Source organism: Megalops cyprinoides, chromosome 8 (assembly GCF_013368585.1).
Source record: "Megalops cyprinoides isolate fMegCyp1 chromosome 8, fMegCyp1.pri, whole genome shotgun sequence".
Lineage (NCBI taxonomy): Eukaryota > Metazoa > Chordata > Actinopteri > Elopiformes > Megalopidae > Megalops > Megalops cyprinoides.
In genome coordinates this window covers 14,994,882-15,017,715 of record NC_050590.1, presented here as the reverse complement: position 1 = coordinate 15,017,715, position 22,834 = coordinate 14,994,882, and the positions used below count along the sequence as shown (strand labels likewise).

The 22,834-nt window shown below is 43.6% G+C and overlaps 1 protein-coding gene across 1 annotated transcript; it reads right to left on the bottom strand.

Annotated features, from left to right (window-relative positions):
• Positions 1 to 10,295: 10,295 nt before the first annotated feature.
• On the bottom strand, positions 10,296 to 22,040 carry LOC118782169 (mixed lineage kinase domain-like protein). The gene is made up of 11 exons (XM_036535459.1): positions 21,946 to 22,040; positions 18,576 to 19,019; positions 18,258 to 18,365; positions 17,492 to 17,669; positions 16,574 to 16,674; positions 15,837 to 15,972; positions 15,646 to 15,730; positions 15,250 to 15,389; positions 14,741 to 14,790; positions 14,100 to 14,243; positions 10,296 to 10,954 (listed from the first exon to the last, which is right to left on the bottom strand). Exons 2-11 carry the CDS (start codon positions 19,015 to 19,017, stop codon positions 10,872 to 10,874), a joined length of 1,467 nt encoding a protein of 488 aa, XP_036391352.1. The 5' UTR covers positions 19,018 to 19,019; positions 21,946 to 22,040; the 3' UTR covers positions 10,296 to 10,871.
• Positions 22,041 to 22,834: the final 794 nt, after the last annotated feature.

Sequence of the window (22,834 nt, the reverse complement as noted above, 5' to 3'; positions counted from 1 at the left end):
ACACGGGAATCGTTGATAACCTCTGTAAACTTCAGTTTCAAACAAACGTTGCTCTAAAGTGATGTCCTCCGCTCCAAGTTTCCTCAAGTGAAATTTCAAATCGCTAGGTCTTAAAACTCAACGGGCCCACAACCCGGTCTCAGTTATCCGTTTTTCTCACCACCAGCACAGCGAACTTGTGCAGATGCTATTCATTCGGCGTTTACCGCCTGAATGAAATTTAAAACAACACAAGAGAGCCGTGTGCTGCGAACTACCGGTGTCGCGTCATGTCACATGACCACCGTGAGACTACCGGAGATTTAAAGTGAACGTGACCCCCGCCACATATTCCCCCTACTTTTAAAGGGCACCGTCCCGGTGGCAGCTAATCCCAGGGCCTAAAGTAGTGCATTGAGGGGACTAGGAATATGGAACTTTGTTGGCTCTGCCTGTGTTGGATGGCTGACTGAGGCAACCGGAAGGGGTTTGAATGTTGGCCTGCTCGTGCCCGCCTTGGACGGCTCAAGTCTTCCTGGGGGCTGCTTAGCCTTGATGGTTGCTCTTGCTCCATGTCCAGAGGGGCCTGGGCAGCATCCGCCGCATCTGTTGGCGAGAGCTGATCTTGATCAACCTCTGCTCTGGGGTGGCTAGTAGGCACTGGTGGCAGGTCCCTGGTCACGACCTGTTCGGTCTGGTGAGGCGGTGGCCCAGCTTGGTCACTCGGTAGGAGTTGTAGCCACACTAAATCCTCCATCTCGTCCTCGTCACTTGCTGGCTCTGCATGCTGCTCCTTCTCACTGCGTGCTGGCAGTCTCGGAGGCCTGTCGGTGGGTTCCTCAACTGCGACGGGTAACACTCTGAGCTCTGATCGGTGGATGTTCTTATCGGGGCCTGAGCCGTCTTCCGGAGTAATGCTGTACACTAATCCTTTTTCATCAAGGCATCTCAAGATTTTGTACACTCTCGACTCCCAGTGATCCTGTATTTTATGTCGGCCCAAGGGGTGGCTTTTCTTGTACACTCGTGTGCCGGCTTGGAGGGGTGGTAGGGGAGAGCCATGACGTTCTCGGGACGCTGCTGCAAGTTCCAGGTGACTCTTGGCACTAGAGTAAATTTCAGCCAGACGTTCTGCATGGATTGTGACCCAATCCACTGGGTGGACACTTGTTGGCTCTTCTCTCACTAGGCCCAACAAAAAGTCCACTGGAAGCTGGGGCTTCTGGCCAAACATCAACTCATAGGGAGAGTGGCTGGTGGACTGATGAACAGAGGTGTTGTATGCAAAGAGGACATGCGGCAGTGCTTTAGGCCATTTTCTTTTTTGTTCAGGTGGAAGAGTGCGCAGAAGGTCATGGAGTGTTCTGTTGAAGCGTTCACACTGCCCATTTCCCTGTGGATGGTACAGTGTGGTCCTGCTCTTCTGTATCCCATACAATCGGCACAGTCGCTTCAGTAGTTCCCCCTCAAAGGCCCGACCCTGGTCGGAGTGTATACGCTTGGGCACTCCGAAGGAATAGAACCATTTTTCTGTGAGGATCTTGACCACTGTCTCCGCTCGCTGGTTCACGGTGGGGTAGGCTTGAGTGAACTTAGAGAAAACATCTGTGATAATGAGAACATTCTCAAGTCCATTACTTGCTTTGTCCATCAATGTGAAATCAAGAGCAAGGACCTCTAAGGGCCTGGAGGCCAAGAGATGACCAGAGAAAGTACGGACAGTTGGAACTACTGCCTTGGCCAAGAGACAGCGGTCGCACTGTTTGCACCACTCTTCAATGCCATAGCGCATCTTTGGCCAGTAGCACCTCTGCCGCACCAATTCAGTTGTTCTCTCAATTCCTTGATGGCCGTGATCGTTATGTAAACTGGTCAGGACCTCTTTGCGTAATGTTTTTGGCAATAACAGTTGAAGTGTCACTTCTCGTGCTGGTGGCAGTTGCACTTCCCTGTACAGGACGCCCTCACGTTCTCGTATGCGGTGCCATTGACGCATTAACTCCAGCACCTCCCAGGACTCTTTTTCCCGCTCTTGACGAGTGGGTGGTTGGGCCTGCCTCCAGTAATGTAAAAAGGCCCCAATCATTGGATCTTTGGCCTGCAAACTTTGCAGATCAGCCGGCTGGCGAACAGGGACTGCATCAACTGCCGAGGACGTGGCTCTCACTCCATCCTGTTCCCACTCCCCCATGGCCATGGTCACTTCTGGGGGGACAGTTATACCAGAGGCCACTGCTGTGATGGACTGAAGGGGCGTGTCCGAGATCCGATGAGGGAGGGCGTCTGCGTTACGGCTACCAAAGGACGGTGCTGTGATGGACTGAGGAGGCATATCCGAGATCTGCCGAGAGAGGGCGTCTGAATTTTGGCTTCCAGAGGATGCTGTTGTGATGGACTGAGGAGGCATATCCGAGATCTGCCGAGAGAGGGCGTCTGCGTTTCTGTTAGCAGCCCCTGGACGATATCTGAGCTCGAAGTCAAAGGCCGCCAGCTGAGAGGCCCATCTCTGTTCCACTGCTGCCAACTTTGCCGTCTGCAGGTGGCTGAGCGGGTTGTTATCGGTGTAAACCACAAACTTGGACCCCAGCAAGTATTCTCTGAAACGTTCAGTCACTGCCCATTTTAGAGCCAAGAACTCAAGCTTCATTGAACTGTAGTTGGACATGTTCTTCTCCGTGGGCCGTAGAGATCTGCTAGCGAATGCCACTGGTCGCCGCTTCCCCTCTACGTCCTGTGACAGTACAGCGCCAAGTCCTTGGTGGCTGGCATCTATCTCTAGCACAAAAGGCTGTGCAAAATCAGCATATGTCAATACTGGGGCACTCGCTAACTCTTTCTTTAGGGTCTGGAAGGCGTTTTCACAGCGGTCGTCCCAACGCCCCTTCAGCTTGATATTGGAACCCCCAGTCGCTCTCTTGCCCTTTCCTTGTGCCTCTGCGACCAAGTGGTGTAGAGGGCCAGCATGCTTTGCAAATCCTTGCACAAAGCGTCTATAATATGACGCAAAGCCAAGGAAGGATCTGAGCTCGGTAAGGGTGTCTGGGCGCTTCCACTCCATCACAGTCCGTATCTTCTCGGGGTCGGTGGCTACCCCGTTAGCAGAGATCACATGACCGAGGTATTTTACTTCGGCCTGGAAGAGATGGCATTTCTCCAGCTTCAGCTTCAAGTTGTGGTCTCTGAGCCTCTGTAAAACAAGTTCCAACCGTTGCAGGTGTTGTTGAAAGGAAGTGGAAAAGATGACTATGTCATCTAAATAAAGGAGCAAAGAATTGAAGCTCTGGTCCCCAAAAATACGCTCCATTAGACGCTGGAACGTCCCTGGGGCATTGCAGAGACCAAAAGGCATACGGTTGAACTCAAAGAGCCCAAAAGGAGTACAGAAGGCCGTCTTTTCTTTGTCTTTCTCTGCCATGGGGACCTGGTTGTAGCCCGAAGCCAAATCAAGAGTCGAGAACAGTGTTGCCCCAGTTAAGGCGTCTAAGGATTCCTCAATTCGTGGAAGTGGATAAGCATCTTTCCTGGTCTTTGAGTTGAGCTGTCTGTAATCAACACAGAGTCGAATCGTCCCATCCTTTTTTTGGACTACTACAATGGGGGAGGCGTAGGGGCTACAGCTAGGTTGAGCCACACCTTTCTCCACTAACTCTTGAATATGAGCTTTAACTAAAGCAAACTGTGAGGGAGGTAAGCGCCGATAACGCTGGCGTACTGGCGCTTCGTCCAACAAGGGGATTTCGTGCTGGACAAGAGTGGTACAGCCGAGGTCTCCATCATGTTGACTGAACACCAAGCGGTACTTCTCCAGGAGTGCTTTTACCTCAAGTTGTTCAGAAGGAGAGAGGTTTGGCCACTGCAGGCCTGTTAAGTCCACTTGGGCGGTGTTGGCAACTTCTGCTGTCTGGATAAATGCCATGTGGTCAGCATCATCACGGTGCGAAGATGGAGAGTCTGTGATGTGCAGGGTCCCAAGTACAGTGCGGGGGTGGAGCCACCGGTCTTCCTTCCCAACATTGACCACTGGGATGTGTACTTTCCCTTGCATGATGGGCAAAAGCGCAGCTGAGATAAGAAGGTTTGCTGGCAAGTGACCCTCACCATAGGGCAAAGGCTCCAGGAAGCAGGAAGTAACAGCGCCCACAGCAAGAGAACAAGTAGCTGGGACGAATTGAAGACAGCCAGCTGGTATACGTAAAGTAGGGCCTGGTTGAACTATGGCCCGACCAATGCACCCAGAATTAGAGATGCGATCTAGGCTTTGACATTCAGAAAGTGCTCGCCTCCATCCTTTGCCTGCAGCTTGGACTGGAGGGTATTGGAACATCTGCTGGCCATGCTCCCGAAAAAGTTCTGTATAACAGCTGCGAATGGCATTCATCCCTAGCAAGCCTGGAACTGACATTTTCTGTTGCTTAGTAAGAGGGTCCAGGGAGTCTTTGACCACTAGCACTCCGATCTTCGGTAGCACTCTACCCAGGACCTCCAGGTCAAGTTCCAGGTAGCCAAGGTATGGAATGGCTAGCCCATTAGCCGCTTTAAGTTGGAGCCAATCACATGACTGCATATCTTCTGCAATTCGAGGCTGAATGAAGTCCTGGAAAAAGCTCTCTGTTACGGTGGTAACCATCGAGCCAGTGTCTAAAAGGCAACGAGTAGTCACACCCCCAAAACGAACATCGATAATGGGGCAGCTTCCGATGAGCTGTGAAGTCGGTGGGGACGGGACTGCATGTTCCATAGAGCCCAATAAAACCCCTCCCAGTGCCTGGCTCCCAACACCGGAGGGCGCTAGTTTCCCTGTACCACCCCACTATTGGCTACACCTTCAGCCTGGCCCCCCCTGGCAGATTCACTATGAGGCTCGGGCCCTACTGGAAGTAAAGCTCTGCACACTCTGGCTATATGACCTGCTTTATTACAACGCATGCAGATAGGTTTACCATCCGCCTGATAACGGTAGGGGCGAGACCGGGGGCCAGGTGGACGTTGAGAGGGACTGGGGTCTACACGTGCCTGCCCCAACTGACTTAATATAGCATCCAGCTGAGCTTGTTGCTTGCGAAAACACTCTTTGAGCTCCGTGAGTTCTGAAACTGGGCCAACAGTAACGGCGTTGGTATCTGCCTCATAAGAGTTACAAGAGTAAGCACGAGCTCGAGGTGGCTGGGTACGTCTATTCAACCACTCCAGAGCTTCACGGCGTATAGCACGAAAGGTTAATGCACGGTTAGATGAAATTTTGTCTAATAAGTCACCTTGCAGTTTATCATCACGGAGGCCCTCACCAAACTGATCACGCAACACACGGTCATCATTATCTAGGTTATCATCCCTGTCCTTAATTTGCTCCATAAGCTCCATTAAAACATGGGAATATTCCCTAACCGATTCACTCTCTTGTTGCCGGCGGTGATAAAACTGGCGATACAGGGTATTAAGAGACTTAGAGCAGCGAAAATTTTCCTTTAGAATGGAAAATATCTTTTCAGGGTCATTTCTGTCAGATAATGGACTGAATTTTACTTCCCTCTTAGCTTCCCCATCGAGCAAATCATACACAAACAAGGCCTGTTCTAACAGAGGGGCTGGACGGGCAGAGAGTGACCGTCGCGCCTCTTCAATCCAGTCCTCCACTGAAATATTATCAGCCGATCTCTTGCCTGAAAACCTGGGACACTTGCGCTCCCGGGGCACACACACCAGTCGTTCTGTGGGTGCCTGACCTGGCACGGTGCTGACAGGTTGAGCAGGTGGCTGTTGAGAAGAGCCTGCTTCTTCCCCAGGAGGCGGAGTCTCTCGCAGTCGTTGATTGTCGGCCTGCAGCTGCTTTACTAGCTCTGTGAGAGCCCTCACCTGGTCCTCCAGATTTTCAGCGGTTGACATAGTGAGGAGAGGCCTGGTGTGCTTCGATGGGTAATATGTCCTATATGCAACCACTGTTTTCCCACACTACCATAAACTCACTACTAACCACCTCCAAACAGACAAGAAACTGAGAAACAAAAATAGCACAAATTACAAAAACAAACCAATGAATAAATACACAGCCTCCAACCCTGCTCGCAGCGCCAAATATGTAACCCCCACAAGGTCACTAAGAGTATAGCAGGTGTAAACATTCAATTTAATTGAATAAAGAAAGGGAGGAGGCTTGTGTATAAAAAAATAAATCACTTTAATTTCTGATATTTCAGGTTAAGGGGTGTACATTCATGTAATATTTATTTATTTTTATCATTAAAAAATGCAGAGCTTATGAATCAAAACTGTAATGAAGTATACAAAAAAAAATAATAAACGTAAATAAAAGTCATAAACAGGTCAGCTGTGGCTATACTAACCCGGTGGAGAGACTAAGGGCTGCACCAGAAGTACACCCTACAATAAGGCAACCTTGATGGGAATTCACTACACACTAAGTAGGAGCCAAATCACAAGGCTGTTCACTACACACCAAGAAGGAGCCAAAGCCCAAGGCTGTTCACTACACACCAAACAGGAGCCTAATCATGAAGGCTGGTTCACTACACACCAAGCAGGAGCCATAGGCTACTTAATTAATCTAGGCTTTACACAGCACAGCACACCAAGAAGGTACAGAGACCCAATCTACTTCCCCATGGAAAAGTTCCCAGCCACAGCTACGACCAAAGAAAAGAAAAGAAAATAAGAAAACAAAACCAACAAAATGAAAGATTGGAGGTGGTTTCACAATGAGATTTCCTTGAGGCTACAGGCCCAGCTAGCAGGCACAGTAAAAGTTAGTAGTAGGCCTGTGTAGCCTCCTAAGTTGAGCACTGACTACAAAATAATGATAGGGAAAACAGTGGCTACATAAACATTCTTAATGTTTGTAGTTTGCCTTTGTTTCCTGATCAGGCAGGCACACGGGAATCGTTGATAACCTCTGTAAACTTCAGTTTCAAACAAACGTTGCTCTAAAGTGATGTCCTCCGCTCCAAGTTTCCTCAAGTGAAATTTCAAATCGCTAGGTCTTAAAACTCAACGGGCCCACAACCCGGTCTCAGTTATCCGTTTTTCTCACCGCCAGCACAGCGAACTTGTGCAGATGCTATTCATTCGGCGTTTACCGCCTGAATGAAATTTAAAACAACACAAGAGAACCGTGTGCTGCGAACTACCGGTGTCGCGTCATGTCACATGACCACCGTGAGACTACCGGAGATTTAAAGTGAACGTGACCCCCGCCACACTAAATCCGTTCTTGATAAGGAAGTTTGCATTGACGACTATAATGTGTATCGAACTGATCGCCCAAGAAAAGGTGGTGGTGTTGCTGTTTACATCAAATATAAATTTCATGTTAACTTAATTCGTTCTGACTCCTTGACCAAACAATTTGAGATCCTCGCCCTAAATCTTGAAGTTTCTAAAGGGCATTTTATTACTGTGGTTGGGTGTTACAGGCCCCCATCTGCATCAAATGACTCTCTATCTTCATTGTTTAATTTTTTGTCTCAGTTGCACTACAATGAAATTGTTATAGTTGGAGATCTAAACTGGGACTGGTTGATGCCTGTGTCAGATGCTTTTAAAAGACAATGTGATTCTATGAATCTGACACAAATAATTAATTCACCTACTAGGCCTAACCCCAAATGTACTGAGAAATCTTCTCTTATTGATTTAATTTTAACAAATGTTCATTTTAAATATTCTGCTTTTGGTGTTTTTCCCAATGGTGTAAGTGATCACTGTGTTATAGCAGCTATCAGAGATGTTAAGGTCCCTAAGTGCAAACCTCGTTTTGTGCAAAGAAGGAATATGAAGGTATTTGTCGAGCAGGGCTTTTTGCATGATTTATTTCATTTTGATTGGCACATAATTGCCCTTATTGATGAAGTTGAATCAGCCTGGAATTTTTTCCAAGACAGCTTTTTAAAAATTTTGGATAAGCATGCTCCTATTCGCAAGTATAGAATTAAGGAGTGGGACAACCCCTGGTTCACAACGCAGCTCTCGAGTACGCTCCATGAACGTAACACTGCCTGGGCAAAGGCAAGGAAGTCTGGTGCTCAGGCTGATCGGCTTATCTTTAGACAGGTAAGAAATAAATGTACATCTCTTATTAGGAAGGCCAAATCTGAGTTTTATCTATCTGTAACTACAGAAAACTTAAACAATCCACAAAGATTCTGGAAAACTATTAAATCTTTGTCAGCCTGTGATAACTCTAATAATATACCATCCCCTATAATCAAGGACTCTATTATTGTGTCTGATAGGTCAGAAATGTTGAACTGTTTTAATGAGCATTTTATATCCTCTGGGTTTTATTTGAATCTGTCATGACTTCCCCTGTTGTGGAACCTGAAATCTGTATTGACAATGCTGCTCGTGTTGATCAAACATTTTGTTTTACTCCCTTTTCTGTTGCTGAGGTTCACAAAGCCCTAAAGCAGTTGAACCCACACAAACCGGCTGACCCGGATCACCTGGAACCAGGTTTCCTAAAATTAGCAGCAGACTATATAGCTGAACCTCTGACACATCTTTTCAATCTTACTTTGGTTTCTAATAAAATCCCTAAGGTCTGGAAGGCTGCTTATGTTCTCCCCCTGTTAAAAGGGGGAGATCCTACACTACTGAACAATTACAGACCAATCTCAAAACTTTCGGTTTTAGCAAAGGTTGTGGAAACTCTGGTAAGTGACCAGATTAAGCAGTATTTATATACAAATGATATTTTATCTAAGTATCAGTCAGGATTCAGAAAAAAACCATAGCACTGTAACTGCTGCCTTGAAGGTGGTTAATGACATAATAGAAGCTCAGGATAATAAGCAGCATTGTGTGTCTCTGTTTATTGATTTATCGAAGGCATTTGACACAGTGGATCATGACATTTTGAAGCAACGTCTTTTTAACATTGGGTTCTCCGATCATTCAATAAGTTGGTTTGTCAACTACCTTGCAGAGAGGACTCAGTGTGTACAATGTGATGGCCTTACATCTGACGTACTTACAGTTAGTAAGGGAGTCCCACAGGGTTCAGTTCTGGGTCCACTTTTATTTACAATTTATATTAATTGTTTGGGATCGAATGTAAATAATGCAAAATTCCATTTCTATGCTGATGACACAATTATCTATGGCTGTGCTCTCACTGTAAAAAAGGCTCTGGAGTACCTGCAAGCTGCTTTTAATTTAGTGCAGGCTCAGCTTTGTCAACTGAAGCTTGTCTTAAAACCAAATAAAACTAAAATCATGGTTTTTTTCAAACTCCAGAAGAGTGCATTTAAATAGGAGCATTGTAACTTTTGAAGGCAAAGAAATTGAAGTGGTTACCACATACAAATACTTAGGAATTTTAATTGATGATCACCTTTCTTTTAAGCCTCATATTCAACACCTGGTTCATAAGCTTAAGTTAAAACTTGGGTTTTATTTTAGGAACAAATCTTGTTTTTCTTTTGTTGCCAGGCAGAGATTGGTTGCTGCAACTTTTATGCCTGTTCTTGATTATGGTGATTTGTTATATATGAATGCCTCAAGTCAATGTCTTCATATGTTGGATACAGTTTGTCATGGGGCCTTGAGGTTCATTACTAATGGTAGGGTCCTCACTCATCATTGTACATTATAGTCAATTGGCCTGCTCTGTCTATGCGAGAGGCATGTTTTTATCTATAAGGCCATTTTTGGAAAAATTCCTTCTTATTTATGTAATTATATGTCACAAAAATGTAAAGGCACTTATAGGTTAAGGTCTCAAGCTTCTTTGCCTTTGGCTGTTCCTAAAGTTCACACCGAGTTTGGCAAGAAGGCCTTCATGTATTCTGCACCCTTTGCCTGGAATAGCCTGCAAAAAGAGTTAAAACTTCAGGACTTGGTCACGCTCAATGAATTTAAAGCTATTGTTAAGAGTTGAGTGAGAGTCTATTGGGAATTGCAAATGTTTTTAGCTGAAAATTGATTGCTTTTGCACTTGTAGCACTTTGCACTTTCTACTTGTCCTTTGTCTTTTTGTGTATTTTTAATGCTTATGTAATTTTTGTTTTGTCTGAAACTTGGTGTGCTGCTTTTCTTGGCCAGGTCTCTCTTGTAAAAGAGATTTTAATCTCAATGGGACAAACCTGGTGAAATAAAGGTTAAATAAAAAAAAAAATATGTTTCATTTCTTTAGTGTTATTTTTATTCTGAATGAAATTATGTCACGTAATAACTAAAAAGCAAATCCAACTGTATATGGTTGAAAATGTAGATTACACATGCCACAGAGACATCATCACTCAAACAACAATTTATTCATTCAGTTAAGAATTCCAGTTCAGTTAAGAATTCCAATTCCATTCCAAAATTTGGAACTGTGTTAATATATCATTGTAATATTTATATGCACAATTCTCCACATCTTGAGGTAAAACTGTTTTGTTTGCCCCTGGGATATACAATAACCAAATTTGACTTACATTGGAGATGTACAATACCCAGAGCATTCATGTGCTACCCTTCGATCTGTTTGAGACACAATTCCAAAGGACAGTCTGTACTGTAGTACTTCAGCAAATTCACATTTCATCAAATAGATTTTTCACTGATTTCCTTCTCCCTCTCCACCATTCTTACACCATGTGAGTATGTATATAATATTATATAATCCCCATTACTTTAAGGAGAAGAAACATCCTGGTATAGAAACAAGTGGGTTTTTTTATCATCGACTCAGAGGAATTAAAAACTAAAACAATTAATATGAAATATGAAAGAAAGAAGAATTAATATGAAACTAAAATGCATGCATTTGAGGAATACACAACCCAACTTAGAGAGCAGCTGTGATTATTCTGCCCTGTGGGTGCTTTTGCCCTTGGGCAAGGGGGATTCTGCATCAGAATGTCATGCCTGGTCTCTTCCCTGCTGGCTCAAGCTTATTCCATCTCGGATGCCATGGCACCTCTCACCCCTTCAGTCCTCATCTCCTGTACCATCTTCCTCAGTTTGTCCACCAGCTCTGTAGAAACAGTTCAACAGTCATTCAAGACTAGATTCACTGCAAAATAATTCAGACTTCACTTAGATCACCTGATTCATCCAGCACTTTTAGGACCATTGGTTTTGTGACTGGTTATCGTTGTATAACCAATCGCAAAACTCACAAAAGTAGCCAAACAAAAAAAACTCACTCTGTCATTTGCTTTAGCATCTAATAATTATTAGATGGACAACGAAGATTTTGCTTCCTGAACACTTCTGGGTGTATTTTATGGATGCTGATCACGAAAATCACCTTAAAATTTTCCTATCACATATCGTTTTGTGGATAACCTATTTTTTATGATTTCCCATTATATTTTAAGTCTAGTAGTATATTGCCCACAAAGTAAGCTGTTTTGGTCAGTCCAAGCATGCCTGGGCATCAGTGTAGGTGCTATGCAAATGTTGTCTTAGGTATGCCTGGGCATGCTTAGTCAGGTTCGTTGCTAGCAAACAGGCTATAAAAGCTGCTCACATTTGCAGATGCTGTTTGGACGCATGTTGATGCACATGTTCTTCAGGCAATAGCACTGAGTATAGTTAACAATAGGTTTTATTGTCTTCAGGAAGATTTAATACAGCAGAAATGTCTCGTCAATGTCACAACAGCTGCGATACATTCTGTTACATCTGTGGCAAGTATACGCTTAAGGCTCAAAGACGCACCATGACTGCACTCATTAAGAAAGCCTATGAGCTCTACTTCGGATGTAAAAGATAAATCCCGGGCTCCTCACATTGGTTGTGCAACATGTGCAGTCAACCTGAGAGCTTGGCTCAGAGGCAATCAATGCCATTTGCAGACCCAATGATGCGGCGAGAACAGAAGGATCACGTGACGGACTGTTACTTCTGTCTGACCAATGTAACTGGCTATTTCACCATCCCAAATTAAAACTGTCTTTCCTATTGTTTATTTAATTCACACAGTATTTTGATGTCTGTTAGTGCATTAGTGTACTTGTGGCAATGGCACTGAATAAGACATTACCTAATACTATAGAGTAATATAGCAGGATAAAGGTCCAGTATGCATTAGTATCATCACTAGGGCCCTCTTTACGTTATCATTTAAAATGTGACAGTACAAAAAATGTGTTGGTACTGTCACTGTCAAGTATAAAGAAAACGGATGTGCAAACAGCTTCCAAGGTACCTTCAAAGGTAACATGCTGTAGAAAAGGGCCACATGTTTTTGTCTTTGTGTCTTTCATTAGACACTGTCGAGTTATGTGTCTGTAGCTTTTGTTGTTGTGATCTTTCAGGTGTTTGTAGTCCTGTTTGAGTTTCTTTAACTTCTCATGGCACTTTTGAATTTTATATACCTAGCCCGTCAAGATGACTCGATATGTCGAGGTATATCTTCTCATTACACCGAGAGGACGCAAGCCCCCTCTGGACTTCTTCGCTGGCGTAGTATGCCAGCAACGCCTGCACCTCCCTGTCGGTGCACTTCTCCATCTTCTTTTCCATCTCCATTTTTCTTGTTTGAAAACTGCTGTACCGCTGCCACTCGCTTCTGGTGAGATTTAAAAATGGCGCTTCTCGACGTCTTGTTGTGTTAACGCCATCGCCCGCCTACAGCATATCCAATCAGCATTGAATCAACACCACACCCCACTCAGCACTTTTTCTGGGCCGCGCAAAGTACCTACTCCAAGGCAGGGTCTTGCCTCAGCCCCGTAAAGGTTCCTGAAAACTCGTTGCGGGCCCGCACTGGCCAATGGAGACACGCACCACTGGCCCCAGCCCCGTAAAACTACCTCGGCCCCTTCCAATGGAAACACGCCTTTTCTCTTTGTTTGCGCACCACCCCCACCTCTCACAGGCACTTTGTTTACAACCCAGCTGAAACCTGCCCAAACCGGTCCTGCTACTCCCCTTATCAGCAGGACCCCCGCAGGTAACCTGAGGCACAGGCGCACCCCCAAGGACAGCCCCCAGATCACCATTTGCCCTCGGGACAATATAAAGGTGTTGGTGACCTCCCCTACCTGAGTACCGGACCAACACCCACAGAGTGAAGAACTGGGGAGACCACGCCCTTGGGGAACAAGCATTGTGTGCGTCTGTGCCGAAAAACCACACACCCTCTCAAACGACACACACACACACACACACACCCCAAACAACACTCCTACACATTCCAAAATCCCCAATAAACATCTGAACCCAGAACCTGACTCCTGCGTCCTGACCGACACCCCACTGTGACAGCAATTTAGCCTGAACCTAGTTACGGGGGAAACTGCCCCCTCGGGGTCACATGCAACATATTCATAGTAAGTAACACTCCTGAGTCACACCTCTGAAATCATAGTTTGTGCACAACCAGTTAAAGTATATAATTTGCCATTGCTGCAATGTGTGTCAATACCAGAATTGTATAGTTCAAGCGCCATGGTTGGGGGGTGGGGCATCCATGAGTTGATCTTTGAGTAGGCCCTTAGCAGGACAGAAGGTGACGAAAATCAAACCATCACAGAAATCAAACCTAACTGGGCAATCATGTAGCAGGGAGAAACCTGCACAGAAACGGTGCTGTGGAAGGCCACTAACTATAATGGTATGCATTACATCCTACATTACATTACATTATTGACATTTAGCGGACGCTCTTATCCAGAGTGACTTACATCGTTTACAGTATTTTACAATGTTAACCATTTATACAGCTGGGTATTTACTGAGGCTATTGAGGGTTAAGTACCTTGCCCAAAAGTACAGTAGCAGTGGCCCAGTGGGAAATAGAACTGCCAGCCTTTTGGTTACAAGTCCTGCTCTTTAACCACAATGCTACACTGCTGCCCACACTATTGAACCTATTGAAAATTGCCTGGTATGGTGGTGGTTTGAGGTCACAGGTTCAGCACTATCACAGGTCATTGGGAAAAAAGATCAGATAGATTTCTCAAGCAGAGAGTTTCTTGGTTTTGGACTGTTTTAGGTAACTAAAACCAATTACAAACCCAGTAGAATTTCAGATTTAATCAAACATATATTCCAATTTGTTAGATAATGCTTCTTTCTTTTCAGGCAGCAGTTTGGATAGAATAAAGAGGGCCAATAAGTCAATATATACACACATCAACACTGGGACTTGTTGGGAGTATGGACTGTACCTCCAGCTGTTGGTCTGCAAAAGGGATCATATGAGCGGCAGCTGTTGATCAGGTTTGCCAGGTCCCTGGGGCAGTCTTCAGGGAGGGGATCTGAGACCCGTTCCTCACAGACCTTCTTTTTGATCTCTTTTGGTGAGGGGCAGTCTGATGAAAAGCCAAAGGTTAAAAGCAGCATGTAAGACATGCACATAAAGTGGCTGCAAGTCACTGCTCTGCTACTACAGGGAGCTGCTACTTGTTTAGATGTATCCCTACACTGATGTGAACATACAGAGGAGCAATGTGCTAAGTGACTACAATGGTAAACTATCTCTGGAATATTGATTTATTTTTATTGGATTTTTGGACACATTCAAATGTATAAATGACCATAAATTCCTTAATACGTCAGAAAAAAAAAACAGAAAAGTATTCTAATTTTTTTTTATTCTTTTCTAAAGTTTACTTTTGAAATTATTATGAATTCATTTCAAAAATTTTTCTTTTTAATCTGTAACAGTAATTCTAACCATAGCCTGCTGAACTATCATAAAAGGAATGACTAAAGGGATGTTTGATCAGAGACAAAACGATCTTGCTTTTAAACCTGCCGCACTGGATAGACAGGCATTCCGCAGTGCCACAATATTGACAATACATACCTTTGAAGGGAATCTCTCGAGTAGCGATCTCCCACAAGACAATGCCAAAGCTACAAAAGACAACACACAGCCACTCAAAGCACAGATTTCCTCTTTAGAGGTCATACTAGTTTCATGCATATTAGTAATTCACCGCATATGGTGTTGTCTAACAGGCATTTCAACCAAAATTACAGTGCTCAGTCCCTTTCTTTTAATGGTTAACAATATCATTATTATAAGTATTAAGAGTAAAACAGAGCAAATGTTATGCAGAGATGACAGGTTTGCCCACTGCAAAAGCATAAGGTTAGCACAGTATATCCAATTTAGGATAACTTATAAGTTACAGGTTAGTGGATCATACCCAAACAGCACAGAGACCTAGGCCATTGTCAGGGATGTCCAACATAAATAATGACTTGAAGGCCCCTGTCCTTACCAACATGTATTACTATTGGAAGGATTTGATAAATATATCCTTTGTGCATCAATATCTGAGGGTGTAGTGAGGATGAATCTGAACCAACCTGTACATCTCGCAGACCCTGTCGTAGGGGTAGTTGATGTTTTGAAGTTGCTGAGGGGAGCAATAGCATAAGGAGCTGATGTTTCCATTTTTGTTCCTCTTCAGGGAGCTCTCTGTTTTTGCAAGCTCAAAGCCCCCGAGCTGCACATCAACAGTATGGGAAAATCATGTCAGGCACCATGAAAAGCAACTGTTTTATAAATTAGGTTCAATTTAAATTTTAGCAATCTTGTTTTATCAGTTGTATTTTATGCATGATGGTGGTATATCCACAAATTTTTGCAGATACATTATCAATTACAAGGTAATAAAATCAGTTTTAAACCCCACGGCTCAGGCCTCTCTGGCCACTGCCAAATGAAATCAGCACCAGCATTATCAGAACCAGCAATCACACCTTCACTCTGTACCCATCATCCACCAGGAACTTGCTACTGTTGATGCAGCCGTGTACTTTAAACTTGTCCTCTGACTGGTGTAACCTGCAATGGAGATATAGGTAAAGTTAATATTTATGTCCTACAAAGTGAATAAAGGCAATGAAAATGGTTCAAAGAGTTTAAGTGTGGCAGTGTATCCTGGGCTGACCTATACAGGCCTTGGGCAGCATCCAGGCTCATACATGCCCGTCTTTCCCAGGACAGTTTGCAGTTCCCATCAAGCACCTGCCGCAGACTGCCTTTCTCACAGAGCTCCATGACAATGAGATAGATTGGGCTGGGTCCTGCAGAAGGACACAATGAACAACACTGGTTATAAGAGAAAATCTGATAAGGGTCACCCCAAACCTAAGAAAAAAAGTTCAAACAAAGATCCATTTTTGTTCACACAGAAAAGTGATATCGTTATTAGATATTTTTATATGCTTTTTTCCCCCACCAATGGAACCACCTTTTCTTGGGGGGCTCAACCAATTGTATATATGGCTCGTCTCACCATGACAACAGCACTCGTGCAGAAGTGCTTAAGTGAGATGAATGACACTCTCCATTACACGCGAATTCAGCCAACAGCTTATTTTCACATTGCAATACAGCAGAGTGTGTGCTCACTGGAGGATAACGCTACTCTGCTGATGGAATTTGGGTAACTCGCAGCCCAGGAATCACAGGTTGCCTGAGAGCAGTGAGACAAAGAAACCCTGGCCAGCCTACCTTCCCCTATCCCCAGGAGAGGCGAGCCAATTTGTTCGGCTGCTGTCAGCTCCCCGTCATTGGCTGATAACACAACTGGGATCAAACTCATTGCTCGATGAGCAATTGTTTTTTAACTGAAACACCTAATTCAAAGGAATGACTAAAAGGAAGGATTAAATATTAACTCACCATCTCCTTCCATTACACAGATTCCAAACATGCGGAGGATGTTGGGCGACTCAAAGCGTTTCATGGTCTCCACTTCCTTATTGAATATACTCCTCACTTGCCTGAGATATAGAAATGGATGTAGGTTTACACACATTAAAACACAAGGATACAGAAGACGAGTTGGTTTGTATCAATGTTTAGTATGGTTCTGGTATTGAAAAAGATGTAGGGCTGTTCTCTACAAGTAGACCCACAAAATTGGACATTTGAGTATGGCTGCACACGTACAAAAATACTTTCTATTATGTGGGACCTTTACATCAATAAGAGGTCTTGGGTTTCTTTTGTTGTGTTAAAGCGAAGTTAAATCTTCATTAATGAAATGCCCCACCAAAATAATTCAGTTACTCACATATGGCATGCTGAAAACAATCTGCACACCTGCTTTAAAATCTTCTTTGCCTCATTTTCAAATACATAGTTAACTCTTAAGAATACAGAACGATTTTACATTGAGATCAAGTGTATTACACGGTGCTTGGTTTTATCTATTGCATACTCACTGCATGCTCACTGCTTATCTTCACTATATTATTCACTCTTTATTCAGTTTATTTAATTTAATGACATTAAACTCTTTTGCTGTAAAAAATGAATCTTTCCTCCAACCTATGGCTTTTTCTTTGACTTCTACATAAATGTTTTTAATTGTTTAGCACTGCTTGCATGAGTATTTACAGTACATCTGATATACTACCTGAAGGCAAAACATTATGGAAAACAGACTTCTGACAAACTGGTTTTCTTGGAATTACTGGATGTGACAAAAGCTATTGTTCATAGGAGGTTAGGGAGATGTCGAGGAGGCCATTCCTGTTTACAATCATGTCCTTGCCATTGTTCTAACCACATGGGTCCTAGGTGGAAGGTACGTACTCTGGTGTAGTGTTGCTGGCATGTTTGTATCTTTTGATGGCCACAGTGAATTTGTTGTATTCTCCTTTGTACACCTCTGAAGAGGGGGATGTCATTATGGGGTTCCTGGGAAAATCAAACTTCAGCTCATCTGGTTTGATCTCTTTAATATCCTCAAGGTGGAGGCTGGGCCTCTTCACTGTTAGCAGGAGACACACAGCCTTAAAACTTGGGGAAGTGCACAACACAGTCTACACCAAAGGTGTCATCTCCCGGTCCTGGTCCTGGTTCTGGATTTCCAGGAGGTGCTAGAGACAACTATCAGCTGTCCTGTTGTGGGAATAATGGGAATTCACGTTCCCATCCAATCAGCAGCTCTAATTAGGTAAAACCCAATGGAGGCTGGCCTAAGACTTGGGAACGAACACCACTGGTCTGAACAGAGAATTTTGCATTAGTGAAACAATGCAGCACAGTCAAGGCAGAAAACTGTTGCACTGAAATAACACAATGTAGTTCCACAGCGATGAACTAACACAGTCCAGTTCCGAGAGATGTACACCTACATGCATCAAACATAGAATAACACACAGGCTACATAGCACAAGGGAACTCACAGTGGCTTTTGTCAGCTGCATGGTTGAAGAGAACAGCAAGAGAGACGAAAGCAGAGTATGTCATTTAGAACCTCAGCAAATGCAGATATAGCACTCAACCACCTCTATCTCTCCTTCATATAATACATGTTAAAGTCTTACAGAGTTGTCAGGGAATGTAAGGTACTCACGAGACTCCAACATGGCCTTGATGACTTGCACATCTTTATTTGTGGAATCCACTTTCTCATGCACAGCGTCCACAGTTTCCTTGGTCTCCTCTGCCAGGGACTGCAGCACTGTGGGAAAATCAACACACTCAGGGAGATTAACAAGCCTATGCGTGTGCCTAATTGTGCCTTAAAGACTGTTTATTCAGAGTTTACCATAAATTCACCTTGTAGTGTATCATTTGTGAAATAAGTATGACTTTATTGCAGACACAAACCACAGAACAGTCCAACAGCCAGTATAAGAGAGCATTAGAGGCACAGCAAGTGTTCTCTTACATGTCATCATCTCCTTGATGTCTTTCTTCCTGTCTGCCTCATCCTCCTTCCTGCGCCTTTCCTCACTGAATATGTTATTTAGCTTCTCCTTTTGTTCAGCTTGCAGGGACAGCGAGAGCAGCTGGGCAGCGTCCCTGAGCCGTTCATTCAGCATCCCAAACTCCTCTCCCAGGTCATAGGCCTTCAGAAAGCGCTTCAGGCGGTTGGTGCTGGTATACTTCTTCACCTCTTCCTGGGCTGACTCTAAGGTGACCTTCAGCACCTCAAGGCCTTTCTTCACCAGCTCGGTCTGTGCCCCCAGGCTGTTGACTGTCTGCAACAGGTCCATCAGAAGCCTCACACGTTCTGCGAGCCGTGAACAGCGACTTTTATTGGCCTTCGCTTCCTTACATAGAGAGTAGAGCTTCTCTGCAATGCCTAGGAGGGGCTCCACAAAGTCCATGGCTGGATGTGAGAGCAAAGGAAAAGCAGAAAACCAACAGAGAATGTTTGAATTTGATAGGACAGGACAGGCACTCTTCATCAATTATAATAATCATTCACAGGACAGACTGTACCTGAGTGAATCAAGTATTTAAATACCAATGAAATACTGACAATGGAACAGCACTATGTTTTGTTTTGTCGAGCATGTGCCAATAATTGCCATGGACGGTCCACAGTAATGTCACCTTTTGTAAATGACACCATACTAAATGACAAGGATGACTGCTCTTCCCATTGTGAAGGAAATCCAGCCATCACAATCATTAATATGAAACACCTGAGAGAGCAACCTTGATACGGTCATTTCATTCCCTCTGTGTAATGTGGCTGCGGGCAACATTAAAACTCTGCTAATCACAAACATGTGCATCGTTGACATATTGTTATCAGGGACTGCTGGTGACAAAGAGTGTCACAGAAGCCCAGTGTGTTCATCTGTCTTTCAACACTACACCACAAAACTGTCGAAGTATGACATCAACACATAGCAGAGAAACCATATCCCCTGAATGCTGGCTATACAGTTCCAGCGTAATCTTAGCACGTGTCTCCACCCAGAAGACAAAAACATGGCATTACCTGACTCTAGCCATTATTGCTTTAAACTTTGAAAGCTGTGAAATCAGAGCAAATTAAAAGCAGAGAAACGGAAATAAAAGGTAAGGGAAACATCTCTTATATAGTTATAACCACAGACCACCTGAGAGGTAAAAATATGCCCTCGGAAGGGATATTAATTAGATGCATTAATTGGTTGTTGCTTTTTCACACTGAGACTGACTGATGGTGTGCAGGCCTCAGATCTTAAAAAAAAAAAAACACAGAGAAACCCACCAACTAATGACTGTAACCCAGTTAACCAAAATTTACAAATCAACCCATTATTCTAAACATCCTTAAAAGAGGAAGGAAAACTTGCTGACCACAAATCCAAATAAAACAAATAAATAAAATAAATTTCTGCAAAAGTATGGGCATAGATAATCAGCCATCCACTATGGTTCTCTGTGATAGATCCATTTAGTGCAATATCTACTTTGCTAGGCAGCCAGAGAGCAAAATCCCTTCGGGACCAGAATGGAACCAGAATTTCGTGAAAAGAAATGAAAAAATCAGTCTGCCCCAAAAATTCCTTCTTTTTCAGAATGTTCACTGTAGAAGAGTTAGCGCTGACCTATTGTTCCTTAGGGTTAATTTGCGTTCCAGTGGTGACAATATTCCGTGATATTCCACAGGTCATTGAAATTTTTCGTACAGTACATCGTTTTAATATCACTGCGAACTGCGTTTATAATATGAAATCAATGTTGAATGAACTTAAGGCTAACGTTAGCTAGCTACTTTGATAGTGTCCTATAGTAAGAGAGACCAAATTTAACAAGATTTATTGACTCCATGAAACATCATTAATGTGTTACCCGATAACACCAACAGCACACGCATGATATCATGGGCTAGCTAGAGAGTCTAAAGATACGTTGTAAGCCATGGAAATACATGTTACGCCTGGACGCTCGCCACAAAGTCCTCGGAAACCATCATAGAGGAAGAAACAATGGAGTAACGTTTTCTGTCCGAAACGAAATGTGTGCTGCCCTTGGCTGCAAAAACAGACCGACTTGCCGCGTATTTATCTCAGCTGTGAAAGTTAACTGTACTTTTAATCAGCTTGAACAAATCAATGGTTGAGACTAATAAGAAGTTCTTGTTGTAGTAAGTCAGTATGTGAACTCAACTCTGTAACATTAAGATAAAATGAACGACGACGCCTCAAAGGGTCGTCTTGTTAAACAGCTTCCTGCTCCTACTTTCAGTAACAAACCTTACGATCAGACAACTCCGTTTTGCAAAAGCGTTATGGCACTCACGCCCATATATTATACTAATGTTATCCAGGTAGAAAGTCTTCAAATATCTGACACATTTGTTTTCTCATTTTAATGTGTCCATTCTAGTTTTTCGTTTGTTTCTGGTATGTTTAATTATTGACGCAACTAACGCATTAAGGTGATTAGGTGTTAATCGTAATGAGTAGTGGCCTCGGTTTCAGTTTACAAGTATGAATCGAGGTCCAAGTGTTAGACCTGCATGGCGATAGATTACTTGTGTGTGTTAGTGAAACGAGGGTAAAATAGCCCAGAGTCTTCCTTTGTCAGACGTAAAGGATAGCATCGAAAAAGTGAGAAAAGCCCTAAACTGCACAAAACGGGCCACTTTCAGTTTACTTATGTCTTAACACAAGAAAGAACACCACCCAAGTCACAGTTCATCCTTTGTCCTATAAAGAGAGAGTTGTTTTGAGAGGAAGTTACTTCATACATACTTTCGGTTCTCTTTTCAGCCTTAGTGATTTCCCTCATCAGTGTTCTCTATTTAACCACGGTAACACGCAAATTATATCTGACAAAAGGTAGACATATCCTGCTGTTAAATTAAATAAGAAGCAAGCACAATTTTGTAAGATATTTTGAGTTCCTTGCTGACACTTACCAACTGTACCCAAACTTAGCTGCCAAATTTAAATCTAATGCTCTCAGCCTTCACAGTAGTTAGATTAGTTCTATTCACCATACAACTCTAATGTATGGGGTGACTGTCATGCCTACTTGAACTGTCTGCTGCAGCTCACAGGTACACAAAAATCACATTAATGGGGAAAACACACAGCTGAACCCACGGCAATATTCCTGTCTTATTAATTTGGGTGCCACTAAAACACTTCAACATGTCTATCATCAGTACTTCATGAAGTCGCTGATGTACATCAACAAGGAAGAACTCATTCAGAACTCACTCACTTCGCGGGAAGAAAAGAATACATAAAGACTAATACATGTAAGGTGTATTATTTCTGACCAACTTCCCCTGGTGACATTTGAATTACCTCTTGTGGCGGAAGAATATGTTATTTCAGCTCTGTTGTAGAAGATCGTTCTTCAAGCCAGCACACGAGAGTTTGAAGACAAGACTGCACAGACACAGTCGTCGGACTAAGTTACTCCTCATATCTCTTCAGTCACTGTGCTCCACCCACACGCTCATTTTATGGCATAGCCTACTTCAGTCACAGACCATGTTACATATGGTGCCCAAGAAAAAAGAAAACAAAAACCAACCCTACATACCTATACAAATCCAACGGAATACAAAAACAAAAAGGGTGACAGAGCCAAACAAAAACCTACCTACTCTAACTTAACCAAAAATACACAGGAGCGGCACCCGCCTCTAACCTAACCCTAACACAGTGAACCCTCACACGGGGATCACCCAGCTTACCTGTTCTCCTCCCACGACAACCGAATGCAACCAAAACCGAGACAAGATCCACAATCGCAGTCAATGAACGATGCAATATCAAAAACACGGTACAGGCAACTTTGTTAGCAAAAATGATGAACACGACGGATCAAAAACAGCGAACCAACACCCCAAGAATCCAGCATTTTTAAATCGGGGCGCCCCGTTTCTGGTTGGCCGAGCCGGAACATTTACATTTACATTTATTTATTTAGCAGACGCTTTTATCCAAAGCGACTTACAAAAGTGCATACAGTAGGTACAGCGACAGTACGGGGACAGGATGTGTACAGTTCCACAATGAGACAGTTCTCAGCTGAGAGCAAGGTCTGTCTGTACTGAGGACGCAGTACTATCAGATTTTTACAATTACAGCCTAAAGGGCAACTAGTACGATATACTTTTGAACGGCAAACTTCACAACTTCAAACGGCACAATGAGCGTCAGGGTAACGGCGGCAACAAGAGACAAA